A 22,397-nucleotide genomic window follows, 5' to 3' on the forward strand; every position below is an offset into this window, starting at 1 on the left:
TCTTGAACCCCCAAATAATTGAGATCTTAAGGTTTTCTCAGCTTTAAGTAATCAATGCACATTTCTAATCAAACACTCCTGGTCTAGACGTTTTAATAAACTACACTCTTGCACAGAGGTAACTATTTCCTTCACCATACTGAACAATCTCTTCCCCCACCCCACCATAAGCACACAAGGTCACTTTCCAAGACAGACCATATTGGCTTCTGATTACACTAACCTCGCCTCCAGGCTGCCCAAAAAAATTCACGTTTGTTTTAGATTTTAAAATAAAAGGATAAAAGCAAATAAAAATCTTGATTATCTTAAGTATAAAATCAAGCTAATATCTTTAAACGTTTTCACTTTCCAGTCCTAAAACTCCATAATATAAACAAACATCTGTATACACTCCAGAATTCCATTCAGAGAGCTGCTCTCTGACACATACTGGTTTAAAATCCTGGTTCCTCAAAGACTGATCTAGTTTATTGCTAGATCCCTTCACAATGTACAACAGATAAATACCTACATACCTTTAGTTTGAAACTCAAATATATATAAACACAAACCTTTCAACAGGAAAGGAAACTGGGGTGCAGAAACAGACATTATTCTATTCAAGGGGAACCAGCAAATCAAATCTAAGTTCATAAACCTCTCAGCTCATTCAATCAAGAAATATAAGAATGAACAAAGACAAACCAGAAACAAAACTGATCTAGTTCTTAAGTTAGTTTTGGCATTGATGATTTCACATTTCAATTTTGGTGGGCTTATTACTCTCTTTTGTTTCTTTAAAGAGTTCCTTTCTAGACCAAATACCTCCTGTGTAGGAAAGCTGATGTAGCCTGTTCTGGACATGACAGTTTTAGTCTTCAGCAGGATTACAACTTTAATTCATCATTGTGTGAGAATAGAATCATTCAGCCCATCAAGTCTATGCTATGCTTTTTAAAAGCAATTAGTTAGTCTCTCTGTGCTGCTCTTTTTCCACATCCCAGCAACTTTTACAACAAATACTTGTACAATTGCCTTTTGAAGACTGCATTTCAATCTCCATTGACTAACGAATAGGGACTCCAAGTCTGAACTACACACCAAAATATTTTTCTTCGCATTGCCTCTAATTTTTGTGCCAAGATCCCAAGCTCTTTAGAACACCTGCCCTTTAAACATTTTAAGTAGCTCCATCAAGTCTGCTCTTGGCCTTCTCTGATCAGAGAACAAAGACAGCTTCTCCAGCGTGATTGACCTTAAGGTATTATTGCATCCATTCCATCAAGGCATTCCAAGAAACACATGAAAAGGCATATTCATCAGGAATCACTACGCCCATTTTTCCTTCTTTTTCTCCACCACTGGCTTATAATCCTATTAAGGATTCCCACAAAAACTTGTTGGAATTTGTCAGAAATTGCAATTCAGAGAAGATTGGTAGCAGTTCTGAATGAACGGCAAAAAAAGAACAAGTCATTAAAGTCTTCTCAGAACCCTGAAATATCCCACCAAGGCTAGCACACATCAACTCCATCCGCACATCGCAGTGCGAAAATTTATAGAGGCTGCAAACAGATACAAAATATCCCTGTTCTAATTACAGAATAGGCTCATTGTTCATACATCACTTGGGAGATGTTGATAAGATATTTTCTCTGGGCAAAACACTGCAGCGTTTTAACTTTCTTTCTCTCCTTTCCCAAAGTGTGTAATAAATTTCTAACTGTGCTGTAACTATATTCTGATTAGAATATTTAATCGTTGTACATCAGACAACGGCAAACACAGAATATTTAATATCTAACTTCAATAAATATTTTAGTTCGCATTACCTGAGCCAGAAAACTGATTATAAAATGAGGTACATGAAAACTTCAAATCTGTTTTAGCACCTGTTCTTATAGAACGAACCAGAATGCGTCAGTATGAATCTCACAGAAAATAGTTAACAATCAACTTGCTCGTACATGCTATGACACACCTTTGGGGCAGGTGGGACTTTAACCAGGACCACTGTGCCACAAGAGCTCTCTCAGAAAATGTACCAATAATAATCAGAGGTACTTGGTCTTCTTATGGGTACACAGTCTTACCCCATAAATTAGTTCACATGGATTACTAGCTCAAAGCATACATTTTGTGATTAATGAGCTGCCAGAGGAAGCAGTGGAGGCTTGTACAATCAATCACAATAGTTAAAAGGCATCTGGATGGGTACATGAATAGGAAGGGTTTAAGAGGGATATAGGCCAAATGCTGGCAAATGGGACTAGATATAGGATTGTCACAGAGATAGTAGGAACTGCCAATGCTGGAGCATCCAAGATAACATAGTATGAAGCTGGACAAACACAGCAGGCCAAGCAGCAGAGGATCAGGAAAGTTAACATTTCGGGTCTCCAGAAGGGTCTCGATCTGAAACATCAACTTTCCTACTCCTAGATAGTTAGAATAGCCAGTCAGCATTGACAATTTAGACCGAAGGGTCAGTTTCTATGCTATACATCTCTATGAATCTAAATACACTTCCTCTATCTTTATCTTACCCAAATGGTCATGCTTCTTTTTTTAACTCCTTAAACTAGATATGATTTGGCTGTTTCATCATGGAGAACATAAGCACACAAGGTCACTTTCCAGGAGTCAATGGATACGATTTAGGAGAAGAAAGCCCATCAGATTCCTACCCCTGGATGTTGTGGTCAAGTTAGCCAAAACCAAAATCTATTTTATGGTCATTACTTGTTCCAATTCTAAAGTAATGCAGCACAACCACCTTGGATTTGGTAGACTCTCAAATTAGATTATGCCACCACTGCAAGCTTCTGAGCTTTTTGAAACAATTATATTGTCAAACCAACATACATAATTTTTGATCACAGCTTGATTGTAATGCAAAAACAGAAGTTTTATTTACAGAACCACAAATTTTAAAGCAGAAGTTAAAGTTTTCTTATGTTATTTCATGATGGTATTCATTTGTTGAGTGGTGCAAATTTATACAATAAAATCATGAGAGCACACTCAGCATACTGTAACAAGAAAAATAGATCTCAGCAATAATTTTCAAAATTCAATTATGCAAGCTGACTGTAGCTAATCTGCAAATTAATTTCTTCCTTTTCACCTCTTTCACCTTTCCCTCAATAGCACTGCCGACAATTTTTCCTGAAGATATCATGAATACTGTCTATTTTCCTGACAATACCAAGATTCTTGTTGATTGGTCCTCCAAGCTGCGTTTGTGTGTACACACAGTAATATATTCATGCAGACAAGAATATGCTGCATGCCACTTGGGACAAATAGCGGTAACATGGAATTTTTTTGCCTCAATCACTGTGCTGATCATTAGTCTTGCTTTCTTTTCCACCACACCCTCTAAAAATAAAACCAAAACTTTTTAATTTTTGGAACCTTCAACACAATGTACTGCAAATACCCTGGTAGTAGGTTTAGGACATAGACTAATTATGTACAAAATGAATCAAAGTAACTTGATGTAACGAGGAGGAATTCCAAGGTTGGATGACGGTCTTGTAATCACACTCTTTCTGTGTCACACACAAATAGTGACACTTTATGTCACAACGGGTATTAAAGTCAAGAGGTTAGACAGCAAGACTCACGATAGTCGCTGCGTGTCTTTCTGTATAGAGTTTGATGTGCACCAGTAACACTTGCACAGAAATATAACACCAGCAATAATAAGATTCACATTAGAAAGAGAAGACCTGGCAATGAAAATGAACGTACATGAACTAACTAATGGCAACTTCTGGAGTCAGAAAGATGGCAGTCATAATGGGACAGCATTGGAGACAGCACTGTACATCCATACATTTATGACAAAAAGTTCTTGAAAAGAGAATAGTACATATATTTTGAATGTCATCATGCTCACATACAACAGGCAGACTTCTCTAATCCCTACAGAAAGCTGGGCAAAACTCTAGCAAATGATTAGCCATCATTTTGCAAACCAACACTCAGAACAGGGTGTACTTTTAAGTTCTAGCCTGTTTTACTTGTTTTAAACTATAGAAAATGATGCAAAGAGAAATTGTAGTTTTATTATATGCACCATGCATATGTATTCACTCCTCATACGACATTAAGTGGGGAGGTAGGGGGTGGGCGTGATAGCAAGAGAAGATCAACCCAAAGCAAAACGAAAAGCCCCTCACCACATCAGTGCTGAGCCATTCTTCAACGTCGTCCATAACAGACTGTGCAACAGGAATCTATACAGCGAAGGAAATTTTAAGCCAGACAACCAAAGTAAACATAACACAAAATTAAAAGAACAACATTTATGATGGGAATGAAAAAAATTAATTATCTATAAAAGGCAATGCACATAAATACAAAAACTGCAATTACAAGATTATCAAAACACACCAAGATTCAACTGTGAAAATAGAATATGCTTGAACCAACTCATGGTGTCTTCAGGAGACACAAAGATGGTCTTCATAATGGGGAATATGTTAGAGAAAATATTTTGTGTGCCTACCTTTGGTAAGTTTTCTGCAAAAAAAAAACCCCCCAAAAAATAGAATGGCATAGATAGAGAAGCTGTCTGTTTTCACACGGTCACCGCAGTAGGAGAAGCACACATAGATTGGAAGTTGGGATAATTTGTCAACAATTTGTCCCAGGATTTAACTGTGTTGGGTATATCAAATCCCCTGCTTTCCGATTGATGAGCTTTGTTCAACTGTATTATTTCTGGTGTTAACTTGTAGCTTTATTTCAGGACATGGCCTCAAAAACTTGGGCAAATACATTTTGTTGCATAAAATTAGTAATCCAATTTTTTTTAAATGGCAAAGCGCACAAATGATGGTTTGTACCACTTCAATTATTAAGCAGTTAGAGTTACAAATTATCAAGAGTTATGCATGAATTTCCTCCCCATCATCTCCCTCATCCACTTCTAGCTAGGTTCATACACTGATTGCAGTGAGGAACAAGTTTTGTCCAGATTGCCACAATCCTACAGCCAATGAGGTCATCCTGCTGCACGGTTTCCTTCTTTCTATTTGTGGAGACATACCTATGCAGCATTAATGGAATTGAGAACCCGGCAGAATGGAGGAGATATGACTTACACCGCAAATTAGCATGCTGGTGCATAATACCACCCATGTAGACACAAATTAAACCTAGCATTAAAGGAAATACAATAAAATCAGAGCAGGGGAAATGCTCAGCAGTTCAGACAGAATTTGGGAAAAATAGGTGAATGGCTCAAGTCCAATAGACTCGGATTCAGAACTCAGGGTTCTAAAAAGAGTGTCATTACTGGTCTCAAAACATTAAACTGTTTCTCTGCATCACAGATGTTGCCAGACCTACTGAGCTTCTCCAGAACTTTGTTTTTATTTCAGATTTCCAGCAGTATTTTGCTTTTAAATAAGCAAATGCAAACTGTGAAGTTGACTTTTCAGCATGTCAAATATCATGCAGTCCATAGTTTTAAAAAAAAATCAAAATACATTCTGTACCCTGATTATATTTGCTCTTCCATAATTAAATTACATGAATTTAATGTGTGACTTTCTTAAAATAGCCCAAAAGCATTTTGGATAAGAGCAGCAGAGTTTTAGATTCAAAAATTTCTCAGCATTAGTAGAAGAATTTTCAACTTCATATATTTAGACCCAAGTTTAACCAAGTTAATATTAACATTTAAAACAAAAGGCTTAGACTTATAATTCAAGCACTACAACACACAGTATTTCAGGCATATTAAATATTCTAGCATTATAAGGATTTGCAGTAATTATTTATCATCTCCTTTTGCCATCCTTAATATCCACTATTTTGAAGGCAAAAACTTTTTGCAGAACATCATTAGTCCCCAGTGTCTCAGATAAGTAGTCCTTCCTTAAGGGGGAATCTGGACATAAAATTTGTCATGCAATCCAGCCATGGAATGTAAGGCAAGCAATGGCATTATCAACTATTATTTCAGCTGATATCAGCTACTGTATTGACCAGAAACCAAAATTGGGATCTCCTGCCCTGTACAGTGTAGTATATTGTTTGTACCAACAAAGCTAGTGCATGCTACCACCTCAGGAGAGTTAACGGACGCTGATTATGAAATGAATCAATGGGAAGGGGCAGCGAGAGCGTACAGGAGACAAGGAGAGCGCAAGATAGCGAGACAGATGGCTCAGGTTTCATTTCTACAGATGATTTTTAGGATTTATGTTGTAGAAAGGAAACAAAAAAGGTTCAGCTTAAATCTTCCTGTTGAATTGTGAAGAACAAGGTATGTTTAGATAAAGGAGCAGGTAAGAACTCAGATCTGGAGAGGTTGAAAGCTATTTAACAACGGGTGTGTTGAGGGTTTAAAAAATCTGGGACATAACCAAAAGAGTACATCGTTTAATACAGGCAAGTAGGAAATGAAATAGATTGCAATCAAGTAGAATAAGAAATAATGCTTTCCCCTCCAATTAAGAAATTTAATGGTTAAATATTATTGTTATACTATAAAATCAGTTACTTATTTGCTAAGACCTAGGTCAGTAAGTTTAAAGTTCTTGAAAGCTATATTAGAAGGAATCTTGTTAAGAAACATTCCAAACTGCATAGTAAAAGACCAATTGATTCATAGTCTAAATCAGAATATGATTACTACAATTACTCTACTAAACTGTATGAAGAGCTAGCTGTCAAACATGAAAGCTGATTAAAAGTATTTGTTCCTATCACCACAGGAAAGTTAACTAGTTTCAGATTTTCTGTTCATTTATTTGCTCCTACTCTTGAAATTTACCCTTTTCCCAATTATCTACATAGGTGGATAACATCCTCTAATAGTTTTCATGTTCTAAATGGAGAGCTTAGGTCATCCAAACTGGTTCTTAGCACATGGGGAAATATTACAAGGCTTTCTATATTTTAGGCATAACCTTATGCCAAGAGATCACAAGGGTTGTTGATGTAGCAATGTAAAGATTTGAACACGTGGTGCCAATGTATTGCTGGAGCAAGGTAAAGGCAAAAATGATTAGGAGGTACTATCTTTAACAGTGGTGATTGCTTAAGACTGATATTAGGTGACAAACTATGCAGAGCCTTCCATTCAAAAGGTCTTGCAAGACCTTAAAACTGAATCCCAGGGTTTTGTTGGGGGGGGGGGGGGCGGTGGGAGGTTAAGAAAACACAGAAGAAAGAAACTCCCATTTGATGCATTTTATACACCAAATGGTTTGTTGGGTTTGGGGTCACGTACAAAATGCATCAAAGTCAGTTGGTGTAATGAGGAAGAAGAGATTTTCACCTTGATGCCAAGTTTGGATGAGGGTCTTGTAATCAATTGATACAAGTATAAAAGACATTCAATTTATGCAGTGTACCTCTCCAGGACTGTGCAATCTTCAATTTAAATAAACCTATTCAATGAATCATAATTTGGCACAGAGCAGGTTTATTAGATTTCTGCATGTTACTTTGTGGATGCACTGCAAGGTCTGGTCTTTTACTGTGCAATATTGAAATCAACAGGGGTGTAGAAGGAGGCAAGAAGGTTATTTAGTAGGGTACGGCAGATCAATGTGGTGAAACCTCACCATTCCTTGAGTCATGAGCCACTTGTCTATAGGCTCGATGTCTGGGTTGTCAGTTCTATGGTTCAGCTGCACCAGTTATAGAATATCCCAAAGGCCCAGCAGTCAGAGAGAGTCAGGACAAATCCAAGAAAGACAAGTTAAGAGAAATCCACATCAAATCATTGTAGAATATCATTGGCACTCCACTAAAAAAACTTTTTGGGCAAAACATCGAAAGGTTTGCACGAAAGTGATTATTTTCAAAGTAATAACAGTGCAGAATGACAAAAGCATGGATTACAAAATGTAATTTGCTCGTTTAAAATTAATCTAAAGATCAAAAATGAAGAACCTCTTGTGTTTCTTTGGTTATATTCCCCCAACGCTATAAATGTAGCGTACCACAGCAAGATGAGTTTAGCAAGAATCAGCCTGAAAACTGATTGGCATAATGAACAAACTCAGACACAGAAGTGCATTTAAGTGTACGTCAACAGGAGTCAGCATTTCGATTGTTTTCCTGAAAAGGAACAAATTTACAAATTTTCTTACAAACTGCTGTTACGAAGGTTTTGTTTTAAAAATGAAATACTGGTTCTTAATAATGGAATTTAAAAAAAAACACCCAAGCAATTCTTGGTGAACAATTGATTAAGACATGCTTTTCTGTACATTTTTACAGAACTGCGGCAGGAATAGACCTCAAAGTGTGTCAAGTGCTAAAAATGCATGACCAAGTCACATTTGCACAACTCAACAGAAGGAACAGAACTGTTTATCTGCTGCCTTTGAATTTGGAAATAATACTTGAATATAGTTCAATAATCCTATTAACATGGAAGACTACAGCAGCATTTCTGTACCAAAAATACATGTTCATGTTGCCAGAGATAACACCATGTGGAGCTGGAAGAACAGAGCAGGCCAGGCAGCATCGGAGGTGCAGGAGAGTTGACGTTTCGGGTCAAGACTCTTCTTCAGAAGGGTTTTCTCTCTAGGATCAGAGGGCAAGAGAACTGTTTCTTGAACAAACTACCAAAGTTGTCACTATCAGAGCACTAACTGAAGAAGAAGTGGGACAATGGGAGAAAGTTGGGGTGGTGGGCAGAAAAGCTCAAAAAGCCTGTGTTTTGAAAAATAAAATGAGAGATTTTAATGATTCAGGAGTATTGACACAAGAAGGCACACTATGGAGTTCAAGACTGTTCATTCTGATGAAATGAGAAGTGGGGTTGGGAAGTACATTCATGGTTCATGTGGTTCATTGCAAGAACTCTAACATCAGACTTCATTGCCCTGTCCATTGCATTGCTTCATGGCTGGCTCTAAACATAGATAAATTATTCTTAAAAGTTAAACACACGTTGGCACATAAAATGTAGCCAGTCTTTCAACAGTTTAAGTGAATCTGAACTTTTCATTTGCTGCTACGTTAAAAATTGATCATTTCCATGTTCTCCAGGATCAATCTTCTCTAAATGCCTGGTAAGCTTACCAGACCAACTTAAAAGCAGCCTCAATGCCCAAATGAGAGCACTAAAATGATATCTGCTGGTCTAAGAGGCTTGTAACAATTTCATCAAATGTGTACATATACTCAAAAAAGGTATTACTTTCACACCTAAATATCCCATTTTATGCATTTAGCAAAAAAGCATTTTCCAGCAATTTCTGAATGTAAAAGAAAGTTTTACAAATAAGAAAAATGAAACCAGGTAGAAAATAAATGCTACAAAAATAAATATTAATATCTAACATGACAACTACAAACACAATTGCAGTTGCTCATGCAACAAATTATTAAACTGGACTTAAGTCCAGTGAAACAGCAGCCTTGACAGCAGACCGTGAGCTGGGTGTAAATAGACAACCATGAACACAATCATAAGGTCACAGGGTGAACCACAAACAGAAAATTGACAGCAACAATTAGTAACATTGAAGTATAAAGGAACACAGAAAAATTTACAAAGCTTAAGTAACTTCAACACAATACAGCAAATTATGTGGAAACAAAGCTGAAGTTGTAATTTTGTATTTCTGTAATTTCAAAAAATTATATTTGGGTCCCAATCATATTAAAATGTCATACACATTTCCAAAAATTATGATGTCATAAGATGGGGAGACAATGCCATTTTCTTGTGATATCAGAGTACTGTATATGATTTAACAACACTTTCCGCTCAAGAACAGATTATTTAAGAAGGTAAAGACTAACAAAAACAAAGTTTAAATTTCCAGAAAGTGCTGTTTTCATATTCAATTCTAAATCTGTCTATTCAGATAACAAACTTTTTCATATATTCTTTCAAGTAATTAAGGAGTCATAGAGCCAATTAAGTCACAGCAAATTGCACAAATTACATTTTTGTTATTTTTATTTTAGGAATAGAAACCTATTACAGCCAAGACATTCTATAAAGAAACAGAAAAGGAGATTTGTAGTGAAAGTTTTCTAGAGTATTAGACTGCATTGAAACTCCGGGTCAAGCCAACAGTAATCCTTTAAGGGGTGATGGGAATAACATTCATTTAACATTGAACATATCACTGACAGAACAACGCAGCTAACCTTGTATATATACTACACGCCAAATATGATCATGCCTCCATGGGAATTGGGGATATAGGTGTCAAAATTTCTAAAGAATTGCTTGCCTGATGATCTGTTTTTAGGTTTACTACCTACATCAATAAATACCAAAGGCCTGGGATCAGAATACTGAGGAGGTAACATGTTTTGCCCCTTCTAGCAATCTTCGATTGAGTGTCTTGCATCATCCAACAGTGAAATAATCACAAAACCTTCTTACCCTGTAGCCTTTGCATTCTTCTCCAGCTCAATATTACAGCTCATTCCTCTAATATGCATCAGCCTCTTCATTTACTCTGGCAACAATGCTACAATTGCTGCTTAGATTTACAAAACACCTTTCATAGGACTTCACACGTGAACAGTGCATAAATGAGGAGAAAGCACAGCCTTATAATCTTCTCAAGCCTCAGCTCTCAGATTCCAAAGTCATCTCAAAACTTAAACCTACAACTGCACTTTCCAACTTCTCTCCTTTCTACTCAGTGCACACTGTTCACATATAAACTGCTATGAAAGAGATGGTTTGTAAACATAAGCAGCAATTGCTGCTGTTGTAATTTTTAAACTGAGAAGCAGCGATAAACTGAGGAGGGAACAGATTTTCCTCTCTTAGTATGGGAAAGCTGCTCTCTGTACTTTTGAGTTAAGATTGTTGAGAACAAGGAATCACCACTCAAACTTGCAGCGTAGTATTCTGAAATACTGTTGCTCACATCAAAGGAAACATTTCTCTAGCTGCAGTAGATTTAGCCAGGAGATATATCTTAATAGTTTTGGAGGTGTTAACATCACAGAAACCGTGTGTGTTTTGGAAATGGCCAACCATCTAGATGCTTGAGATTTTTGAGACTCACATGCTGTAGCTGCGAATAGTAAACTTGTATATCATTTTTCAAACCTTGCATCAATCCTAAACATTATACAGTGTAGGCATTAACCAAAGGCCCCAGTCACTCCCTACACAGTCCAAAAGTACCTCAGTGACATGTACCCTTCACCAATTTCTTCTTGCCATGGGTAACCAAGTTGAGAAGATTGTAGTCTTAAAAGTGACTATTTGTCCCATGATATTTGGCCAAGAGCAGTAATGGGGAAAGTATTTTGTTAAATTTCCATAGTTATACACTTTAGTGTTCAGAAGGGATTAAATGTTAAGTGTTATGCTTAAGTATTTGAATAAAAGTGCAGCAACATTGAGTGGCATCTTTGAGACAGTTTGCTTTCACTTTAAATCAACAATGTAGCCAATTGTGGTGGCACATGACACACAAAGCAGCAAAAAGCTCTTACCACTCTTGAATTTTGTTGATCAATGGCAGCTCCCAATCCTCCAATTGGCTGCAAGTCTTCATATGTTACACTACAAGTAAGAAACATACATTGCAAACATTCAGAATAGACAGGCATTCAGTGGAAAGTCATAACTGCATGTGTGCAAATATCTCAAGTTTATGTTCAAACTTAGATACACTTACTTCTTGCACTGATCAGCCTGAGAGCTGCTTCTGATCTGTGCAAACATATCAAAATTAGCTGAATCTTGAGCATCTGGATTGCAGTTGGTCAATGAGCTAAGAGTGCCACTAACACTGTCTGTTCCAAGGTCTGTTGAAAAAAAATTTTTATTGGCATTATGCTACTACTATCAGGGGGTGACATCTAAAATCAAAAATACTGCCAATGAAGAAAATCTGCAACAATAGAAAATGTTGGAAATTTTAGGTTCGGTGCTGATGTAGTGGCAATGTCACTGGTTTAGTAATTCAGAATCCTAGGATAATGTTCTGGGACATGGATCAAAACTGCATGATTGTAGATGAAGATATTTGAATTCAGTAAAAGTCTGGAATAAAATGCTAGCCATAGATGATTGTGATAAAGACCCATTGCTTCAGAAATGGACACAGTAAGGACTGCAGATGCTGAAAGATGGAGTCAATAACTGTAGAGCTGGTAAAGCACAGCATCTAAGAAGGAGGAAGTCAGGTTCGGGCCAAAGCTGTTTGTCAGAACTGGGGAGGGGCAGCGAAGCCCAGAACTAAATAAGGGGGGGGGAGAGAGATGGGCTGGGGCTGTTGTTGGGGAAAGAGGTTAGGTGGGATATAGATACATAGATGCAGGTAAAGGGTTAGTCAGTGGGAAGGGTGGAGTGGATAGGTGAGACAGAAGTGCACAGGTTGGGGGGGGTCGAGAGATTTTGAAGCTGGTGAAATCAATACTCAGTCCATTGGGCTGTAAGCTCCCATGGCAAAATATCAGGTTTACATTTGGCCTCACTCTGACAGTGGAGGCAGCTCAGGATGGACATCTCACCAGTGTGGGAGGGGGAGTTAAAGTGGATGACAACCAGAAGGTCAGATTGATTGGTGCATGAAGAGCACAGGCACTCTGTGAACCAGTCCGAGTCAGTGTTTGGTCTCACCGATATAGGAGACCACACTGGGAGCAACAGATACAGTAGATGAGATTAGATGAAGTGCGGCAGAGTCTCGGCTCGATTTGGAAGGATTGTTTGGAACCTTGCATGGAGGTGCTGGGGAGGTGTCGGGGCTGGTGGGGAGGGTGGAGCTGATGACTGAGTGGCAGAGTGAACAGTCACTGCAGAAAGCAGACAGGGGTGGGGTCTGAATGTAGGTGGCAGAAATCTCAGGATGATGCATTGGATTTGGAGATTGGTGGAGTGGTACGTGAGGACTAGAGGTCTCTATCCTTATTGTTGTTGAGGGGGGGGGAAGAGGGAAAAGATTTGAGTACGAGATGTGGTTGAGGGCATCCTTAGTAACAGAAGAGGGGAAACTACAGTCCCTAAAGTAGGAAGATTCCAATGAGTCCTACGGTAGAACGCCTTATCCTGGGAGCAGATGCAGCAGAGGCAGAGGAACTATTGAGTATGGGACAACATTTTTGCAGGATGATGGGTGACAGGAAGTGCAGTTGAGGTAACTGTGGGAGTCATTGGGTTTGAAATGGATGTCAGTGCTGAGTTGGTTATTGGAGACGGAGACGGAGAGATCCAGGCAGGGGAGGGGAGTGTCAGAAATGATCCATGTGAATTTGAGAGCATGATGACAGTGTTGCCAGCTCCAAGCTCCCCACCAACCCCTCCAGCTCACCCAGTACCACAGGAAGTGCTACATCTGCCCATACATCTCTCCCGACGTCCACCCAAGGCCCCAGACAATTCTTCCAAACCCGGCACAGATTCATCTGCACTTCATCTAACCTAATCTACTGTACCCATTGTTCCCAATTTGGTCTCCCCATATAGAGGAGACCACATGCAGACTCAGGGATCAGTTCGCAGAGCATCTGCATTCTGCACGTTCTGACTGGCTGTGCTTTTGCTGCTCTACGTTTATTGCTTCACTTTTAGGTAAGGAAATCAGCTATCCTTACCAGGTTTAGCTTGCATGTGACTCCAGATCCACAGCAATGCAGCTGACCCTTAGCTACCCTGTGGGCAATTACGGCAGAGCAATAAATTCTTGCCTAGCTAGTAACAGCCAGATTTCACAAAAAGAATGACAAAAAAAAACTTAATAGATCTGACAGCATCAGAATTAACATATCAAGTTGAAGAAGTTTCATTACAACCTTAGTTTCATTACAAGCTTAGAGTTGATAGGTTTAAAGCAAATATGACTGCAGGGAAGGTTAGGGGGAGAAACAAAAGAGATGACAGTCCAGGGAAAAAGAGGGCGATAATGGAACAAGCAGCAAAAGTGGTGGCTAAAGGGAGTTGACATATTCACACTCCAGATTGGTCTGATGATTCTCTGCGCTTTTCTTCAAATGTGGCCCATCCACCAATGCCCTTGACCTGTTCTCACAGTGAGCAACTTCTCCTTCAAAGGCCACTCACTTCCTCCAAATAAAAGCTGCTGCTGTAGAAAGATGCATATAGATCAGCTTTTCTGTGAAGTAAGTTGCAATCCTACTTGGGTCCTCTCACTCACCTCTTGCCAGCAAGTTCGCTTCTATTTCCACAGCCTGACACTTCCTTTTCTTGATTTTTCCATCTCCATTTGCTGGCATATGCTACTGTCCAGCATCCATCATTGGACTTAGCAACTCTCAGAGCTACATTGATGAAACTTTTTCTCATGCTGTTTCCTGTAGGGACTCTAAACCACTCAAATACATTTTCACATTTATTGAGATAATGCAATCTTCCACACCAGCACTCGAAAGGAACATTCATTTTATCTCAATCAACCTCACGAAAGTCTCCTACCATTTGGCTGATAAGGCCCCCAACCATGCCATTCTACTTGGAAAATGTCTGCTCTCAGGCCTTCACCTCACTCCCTCAGACAACAGGGCCTTCCTTCCCCTCAATCTTATACCACATTACCCTCCACGCGCAAGGGATCATCCTCTCATTTCCTCCATCTCTGTGGTGATATTAAACAACTTCCCCTCACCATGCAGCACGCTAGGACCAGTCTTTTTGTGATACTTTGGTTCACACTTCTATTACTCTCAACACCATTTCCTCTTCCCACAGCACTTTCCCATGAAGTTCAATGCCTGTAGCCATCTTTTGATTCGACATTTTCCAACATTCCGAACTTAAATCAGATTTGAGGTTGTAAACTCGCTCCCACCTTGTGTATTTATGGTTTTGGCCAGCAGAATGTGTAATGATTTTGTTTTTCATTCATCTAATGACATCCTTTACTACTTCTTGTATTACCGTAGCCTTTATTCCTACCACATAATCACATCATTGTTTACATTTCTCTCACTGTCCACTCTAACACAGGCCTTCTCATTTTTAATATTGTTCGCAAATCTACCTCTGCCTCAGTATGTGGCAGCCTGCTACTGTATTCTGAAATCTACAAGTTCATCAGTAAAGAAGGCAAGTGAGAGCTTATGGTACCAGATGGATTGTGGGTAGCAATCTAAATGGGCAGAATGCCAAGTGGGGAGGCAGAGGCTGATCAGGTCCAGAGCAAAGAAAGGGGCAGTGCAGATCTGGAGCAAAGGGTGAGGCAGAAATGTACTGGGTTCAAATTGGATTGGATTAAGCAGCTTAGCTGAGGTGGATTGGCCTTGCTAAATTGCCCCAGTGTCCTGGAATATGCAGACTAACTGGGAAGGCCACGGTTAATGTGGGTTTACAGCGAAAGGGTGAGGGGGTGGGTCTGGTTGGGATGTTCTTTGGAGGCTCAGTACAGACCTGAAGGGCCAAATGACCTCTATCTGCATTATAGGGATCATATATGATTCTATCTTGACATTATAGGTCAAAGAGCAACGCGTCACAGTAATGTTTTTTTAATAAAAACGGAACATGTTAATCCTGGGATTCCAACATAGGAATGAGGGAATTCTGATTAAATACTGTATACGTTAAATGATCTAGACAAAAAGACAATGAAACCACTTCCTTACCCAGCCCAGCAAGCTGTGAGGACAAAGTAGGAGCACTCATGTTTCCAACCATTGGGCTCACAACTGCAGGGGACCCTGGGCCCAAATCTATTAGATTATCTGTGTCTGTAACTTCATTCAATGCCTATTGAAATGAAAGAGAAATTAACAGAATGTGACTTCTCCAATAAAAAAAAATCCAATCATTGAAAATTTCTGTAGATCTTTATGATTAGAAGTACATGCTTGTTACTTACACCATCTCTTGCTTCCTGACTTTCATGTCCTGATCTGCATCGCTCAAATCTGCACAAAAGACATGACGAACCAGGAAAAGCAATGTGGAAGCTGTGATGCAGGGGATGTGATTCATATACATTTTAAAAAAGTGTTTAATATTTTAGAGTTTAGATTTTGAACCAGTGGCACGAGAGTTTGGTCTGTATCTAACTGCATTTTTAAGTATTTCCGTAACTATGGTGATTTCTCTTAAAAACAGTACAAAAATTCTAATTCCTAGACAGTAATGCTATTTTGTTTTCATTGGGTGAGTTTACAAGGGGGAAAAAAAGAGAAGAGGAAATAGTTGTTCATCATTTCCAATCACTTCCAGCAGAAATCTAGAGACAAGATGTACAGCTGGATGAACACAGCACGTCAGGCAGCATCAGAGGAGCAGGAAAGCGGATGCTTCAGGTCTGGACCCTTCTCCAGAAACTTTGGGTCCAGACCCGAAGCGTCAGCTTTCCTGCTCCTCTAATGCTGCCTGGCTGCTGTGTTTGTCCAGCTCTACGTCTTGTCGTCTCAGATTCTCCAGCATCAGCAGTTCCTACTATCTCTGAAGGAATTAGAAGTTTATTTTGGCAATGGGGAAAACTATAGCTTGAATAAATTCAAACTACAGGTTTCGTCAAAGCCAAAGCAAAAGCTTTGTTGAGCCCTGAAGGTAAATGGGCAGGCTACCAATACAGTGAAGGTGGGATATGGGATGCTTGCTTTCAGCAGTTGTGCATAGATTACTAGAGCAAGGAGGTTATGGTGGAGCCATGGAGAACTCAGGTTAGGCCACAACTGGAATACTGTATTTAATTCTGGTCACCACACTGGTGGAAGGATGTGACTGCACTGAAAGGCATTCAAAAGGATATTCACCAGGATGTCACCTGGGATGGAGCATTTCCGCTGTAAAGAGAGGCTGGATTAGCTTGTGTTGTTTTCTTTGGAGCAGGGAAGGCTGGGGTGCGTGGGGCATGCGTGCGCGTGTGTGTACCTGATCCAGGTGTATAAGATTTTGAGGGGCATGGATAGGGTGACTAGAAGACAGCTGCTCCCCTTAGCGGATCGGTCAACAACTGGGGGGCAAACTTCTAAAGTAAAAGGCAAGCGGTTTAGAGAAGATTTGAGGAAAACCTTTTCACCCAGGGGTGGTGGGAGATTGGCATCCAATACCTGCGATGAGGGTCAAGGCAGGCAACTTCATGACCTTTAAAAACTACTTGGATGAACACGTGAAGTGTCATAACATTCAAGACTATGGGCCCAGTGCAGGAAAGTAGGACTAGTGTAGTTTTGGTAGTACAGAATGGCCCAAAGGGCTTCTGAGGTGCTGTATGATTCCATGATTGGCTGAAGCTGGATGCGCAAGAGGGTTACTCCTGAGAATTGCTTAGAATTGCCAAGAAGTAAGTTACCTCAATGGAAGGTGTTTATTTAAAGTTTCATACCAGAAATGGTTGGTTAGAACCCTGAAGCAGTTATCCAAAGCAGACAAAGATTAGGCTCAGTTTGTAAGAAACTCAAAGAGGCTCTCAGATTTTCAAAAACTAAAAGTCAAAGGTATGACAAAGAATACAATTCTTTTTGGAGCAAGTTACATGAAGGAGCATTGTTGAGATTGTACTTTACTGCATGTTTCAAAATCTTTAACCTCATGTTGTATGCAATTTTCTTAGTTTATTCCATTGTTCTTCATTTCTTTTGCATGATTGTAACACATTACTAGCTGCGAGCTTTAAAAGACCCCAGCACATTCCCAAGATGCAGCATCTGAAATAAAAAAATCCAAAATTCTTCTATTTGGTTCATTACTGTCTTATAAAACACCAAATAGCAGGCAGAGAGACTGAACTACTTGGGCAACAACACTGATACTACTTTTTGTTCCTGGTTTCTCTTCAAATTTTTGGCCCTTTATTGGATTATGCTTCCAGCCCAACATTTCCAAAATTTCACAGTTCTACAAATCAATTAGGGAGAATGTGACACAGTGAAAAATCATGTATCAAATATTACGTATTCAACATTTAGGTTCTAGAAGATGTTTAGTAAACGGTCTTATCAATGAGCAGCAGTATCAGGGAATTATGGTCATCAAATGCAACACACGTTTCAACCTGTCAAGAGGAGGAAGACCATTTGCACAAAGCAGTAGCAAGTTGATCACTCACCTTTCATATCGAAGAAATACATTATTGAGTTCATCATTTACATGTAAAAGTTCCTCAGTGATCTCTTCATTAGTTACATTGGAAAGAAGTTCTACAACTCGTTGCTGCATTGCTCGACATGTACGATTCAGTTCCTTGTTTAATGAATACAGGACATGTTAACCAGCTCTGTGCCACTAAAAGCATTTTGAATTAAATATTTCACTTAACAACAACTCTGGTGAATGAAAATCAGAGAAATGAAAGTAGACATTTCTTTCAGTATTTCAAGCAGTCCTGCATTAGATATTGCATAGGCCAAACACATTAGAAATTGCTTCAAATTTCTCACTTGCAGACCGAGTGTGAATTTTGGTATTTCTCACATCAGTCACACTGTGGCTTCCTAATTAGCCTGTCAATTTAGTGATAATCAGTACTGAATTATGGGACATTTCAACACAACTTGCTCAGAGATCAAGACTAACTCAAACTCAATTTTTGTAAGAACTGAACTCCCCAAAACATAGAACACATTTATTCTACATAGACAGATATATGAAAAGTACGTCTGTAATTAAATACTGATAAAAGACTAGGCTATGGAGTCAGAACAGCTAGCTCTGGTTTACAAATGTGAAGCAAAAAATCTAAATGGTTTCATTCGGTTTTCTTATGACTTTCAATGCAAGTTAACTTCAGATCTTAGGAGGACAGGTGTTCCATTGCATTCAAAACAACAACCTTTTGCCTTATTTCACCATTTCTAAATATGATGAACAATTGGCAAAACTCCCACTAGGTTACTCACAGATTGTATGACATGGCAATACAATATTGTCCTACTGGAGAACTTATAGGTAGTGAACGCTTTTCACAAATTCAAAGCAATTGAAAGTTGAAACTTTAGCCTTGCGATTTAGCTGGATGCGAGTCCTTGTTTTACTACAGTACCATTCAGTAAAACACTGCGGTGAAAAACATATTTTGCAAGTAACTTCAGCATTCTCACCTGCAGCAACTCGAAGTCCGATTGATTTTCCTCTCCAGGGGCTGTTTCTGTCAACATTTCGGACATAACTTTGGTATTTCCACGGACGACATCCAACTCGCTGCGCAACCTGGCAAGCTTCCATATAACAAACTCAACTTAAAACAAAGGGTAAATCCTAAGATTAACCAACAGAGAATATCACAAACATAGAAACAGACTCACTCGCATATTGAAAAGCCAGAAGGAAGGCTGTCTACTCTCCTGCACCATCTCAGTCATACATCATTTATCTGATACTATCTTCAGTCTAACAGAATAGGTCAAGCATTCGATCTTTGCTGTTCTCGGATGCAAACATTAGCAGGAAGAAATTACTGGAATGCACAACTGAAACAAATTTCTGTTGTACTTTTAATCCCACTCCTATATGAAAGTAAAAGCCAACTAATGTCTAAGGCAGAACATAAAACATATTTATTGCCAGAATACATGATTTGAACTAAATCTAAAAATAGTCAATTTTCCATCATGTTGCTTTTTAAGATTTCTTCTTGATCTGTGGGCATCACTGGCTATGCCTGAATTTAATGCCCATCCTGAATGCCCTGGACAAGGTGGTTGTGAACTGTCTTCTTAAACTGATGCAGTGTTCAGAACGTAGAAGTACCCAGTGAAATGTTATGGAAAGAGTTTCAGTGTTTTGACCCAGTGAGTGAAAGAAAGGACATATACTTTCAAGTCAACGTCTGGTTCCCAGGAGAACATGCAGGTGGTGCTTCCCACATATTTACTGCCTTATCCTTTCAAGTAATAGAGCTCATGGGTGTGGAAGGTGCAGTCAGAGGAACCTTAGTGAGTGTAGTACATCTTACAGTTGGCACATGCAGCTTGGTGAGTCAGTGGTGAAGGGACTGAATGTTGAAGGTGATGCAGATGGGATGCCATTTAAGTAGGTTGCTTGTCAAGAATTAGAGCTGCACACATTCAAGAAAATAAACAGCACTGCATCACACTCCTGATGCCTTATATTTGGTCAACAATGGAAGTGACGGGCATTAACAAGACCAGTGTTGAGTTATTTACCACACAACTCCTAGCCTCTGGCCAGCTCTTGTAGCCAAACTACTTATATGGATTGGCAAATTCAATTTCTAGTTAAAAGTAACCCCCAAGGATGCTGTTGATAGGGGATCCAGTGATGTTAGGGGACAATGACAAGGTTCTCTTTTATCAGCAACGGTCACTGCCTGTCACTTGGTCCTCAGGGTGGTGATCCAAGCATAACCATCCTCAGCTACTTCAATGGCCTGCCATCCATCTTAATGTCAGAAGTGGAGATGTTTGCCGACAGTTGTTCAATGGTCAGTACCATCCACACTCCTCAGATACTGACACAGTTCATTTCCAAAATAAGACCTGGAATGTATCCAGACTTTAGCTAACATATGACTTCCGCACCACAACAGCTGGGCAATGACTATACCTAAGATGATAGAATCTAACTGTCAACCTTTGACAATCAATGTCATTCCTATTACAAATACCATTTTATCAACTTTAGGGGATGGGACAGTGCAGGGGGATTCCCAATCAACTGACCAAAAACTGAAGTGGACTAGTCCTATACACACTGCAGCAATGAGATCAGATGAGAGAAAAGGAATTCAGCAGCAGGTAACTCACATCCTGATTCTCCAAAACTTGAGACAGGGTTAGGGTTAACCCATCTACAAGAGATAGAACAAGAGTTTGATGGAATACTTGCCATTTGCCTGGATAAGTACAGCTCCAACAACACTCAAAATACCAGACACCATCCAGGACAAAGAAGCTTGCTTTACTGGCATCCAAGAACATCCACTCCCTCCAAAACCAACACAAAGTGGCAGCAGTATGTACCATCCACAGGGGTGCCGCAGAAGATCAAAGTTCCTGCGACAGCATGCTCCAAATCCATTACCCCTTACTTAAAAGGGCAAGGATAGCAGATGCATGAAAGCAATATCTCCTGCAGGCTCCCCTCCCAGTCAAATTGCTCTGTGGCTTGGAACTATACTGTTTTATCTTCCCTTTACCTGGGTCAAAATCCTGGAATTCCCCTCCTAACAATTTTCCAGATGCCCTTGTGCCCCAACAACTGCAACAGTTCAAGATACCAGTTTCTTCAGGGCAATTAGGAATGGCCATTAACTGCTGACATAAGCAATGATATCCACTTCCCATGAAAAGAAAATCTCAACACTACATTACAGTCCATTGATTATGCGGACCTTACAGATAATCAGGAACTTTGGTGTACTATAGAAATTCACAAGGCTTTTCCAACAGCTGCTTCAAAACCCAGGACCGCTCCCAATAATAAAGAAAAGAACAACAAATACATGGAAACACCACTGCCTCTAAGTTCCACTCCAAGTCACTTATCATGACTTGGAAATATATTGCTGCTCCTTCACCATCAATGGGTCAAAATCCTAGAACTCCCTACCCAACAATATTGTCAGTGTGCCTACACCAAACGGTCTGCAAACATTCAAGGCAATAGCTCACCACTGCCTTCTCAACTGTAATTAGCGACGGGCAACAGGTGCTAGCTCAACCAGTAAAGCCCATGTCCTTTGAATAAAAGGAAGAGACTTGAAACATTCCTACCACACAAGGTTTTAGGAAGTAATTTATGAATAATCAATTCAGAAGATATGGCTGGAGATAGATATAGATACTTCAGCATTGTGCTTTGCTCTTATGTACTGTGCTCACCCAACAATTAGGATGGGGATAATTGTGCAGCTTCCACCTCCTGCTCATTAATTGCTCCCTGCCATTCACAACTGCCTAGTGTGGAATTTAGATCTAATCCACTGGGTGTGGGATGGCATACTCTTGTCTTTTGCATGCTGCTTCCACTGTTTGGCACACAAACTTCACTGTGTAGCTTCATTGGGGTAACCCCTCATTTTTGGATATGCCTGATGCTAATCCTGGAATATCCTCTGTACTCTCTTCACTGAACCAGGGTTGATTCCTGACTTGACGGTAATGGTAAATTGGGGGACATAGGTCACGAGGTTGAAGATTGTATTCCAATACAACGTCTCCTGCCGACGGCCCACAGCATCTTGTGGGTACGCAGCTTGGAGTAGCTCAATCTGTTTAAAGTCTATCTCATTTAGCATGATGGTAATGCCACACTACACACGGAGTGTATTCTTAACCTGAAGATGAGGCTCTCTTTTTACGGACATAGTGCTGTGGTCTCGCCTAACGACCTGGTGTCAGGTAATCTGTCAGTTTCATTTCTTTCTTTAGGCTTTGTGGTCATTTTGATTCAACCGAGTGGCTGGCTCGGCCAATTGAGAGGGTAGTTAAGAGCAAAAAACAGTGCTGAGAGTCTGGAGTCATATGTTGGCCTGACCAGGTAAGGATGGCAGGATTTCCTTCTCTAACAA

General features: G+C 39.6%; 1 protein-coding gene across 5 annotated transcripts in view; it reads right to left on the reverse strand.

Annotated features, from left to right (window-relative positions):
• tom1l2 (target of myb1 like 2 membrane trafficking protein) overlaps positions 1-22,397 on the reverse strand; it is a 59,009-nt gene that overhangs the window by 8,418 nt on the left and 28,194 nt on the right. For 2 of the 5 annotated variants that reach the window (XM_048551924.2, XM_048551926.2), the window contains exons 7-14: positions 18,967-19,083; positions 17,976-18,109; positions 15,786-15,834; positions 15,550-15,673; positions 11,625-11,754; positions 11,440-11,509; positions 7,572-7,637; positions 4,170-4,226 (exon numbers count right to left, since the gene is read on the reverse strand). In XM_048551924.2, the coding sequence (XP_048407881.1) occupies positions 4,170-4,226; positions 7,572-7,637; positions 11,440-11,509; positions 11,625-11,754; positions 15,550-15,673; positions 15,786-15,834; positions 17,976-18,109; positions 18,967-19,083 (747 nt within the window). The remainder of the gene's footprint in view (positions 1-4,169; positions 4,227-7,571; positions 7,638-11,439; positions 11,510-11,624; positions 11,755-15,549; positions 15,674-15,785; positions 15,835-17,975; positions 18,110-18,966; positions 19,084-22,397) is intronic. The other 3 variants (XM_048551927.2, XM_048551928.2, XM_048551925.2) reach the window with 2 other exon arrangements.

Source organism: Stegostoma tigrinum, chromosome 23 (assembly GCF_030684315.1).
Source record: "Stegostoma tigrinum isolate sSteTig4 chromosome 23, sSteTig4.hap1, whole genome shotgun sequence".
NCBI lineage: Eukaryota > Metazoa > Chordata > Chondrichthyes > Orectolobiformes > Stegostomatidae > Stegostoma > Stegostoma tigrinum.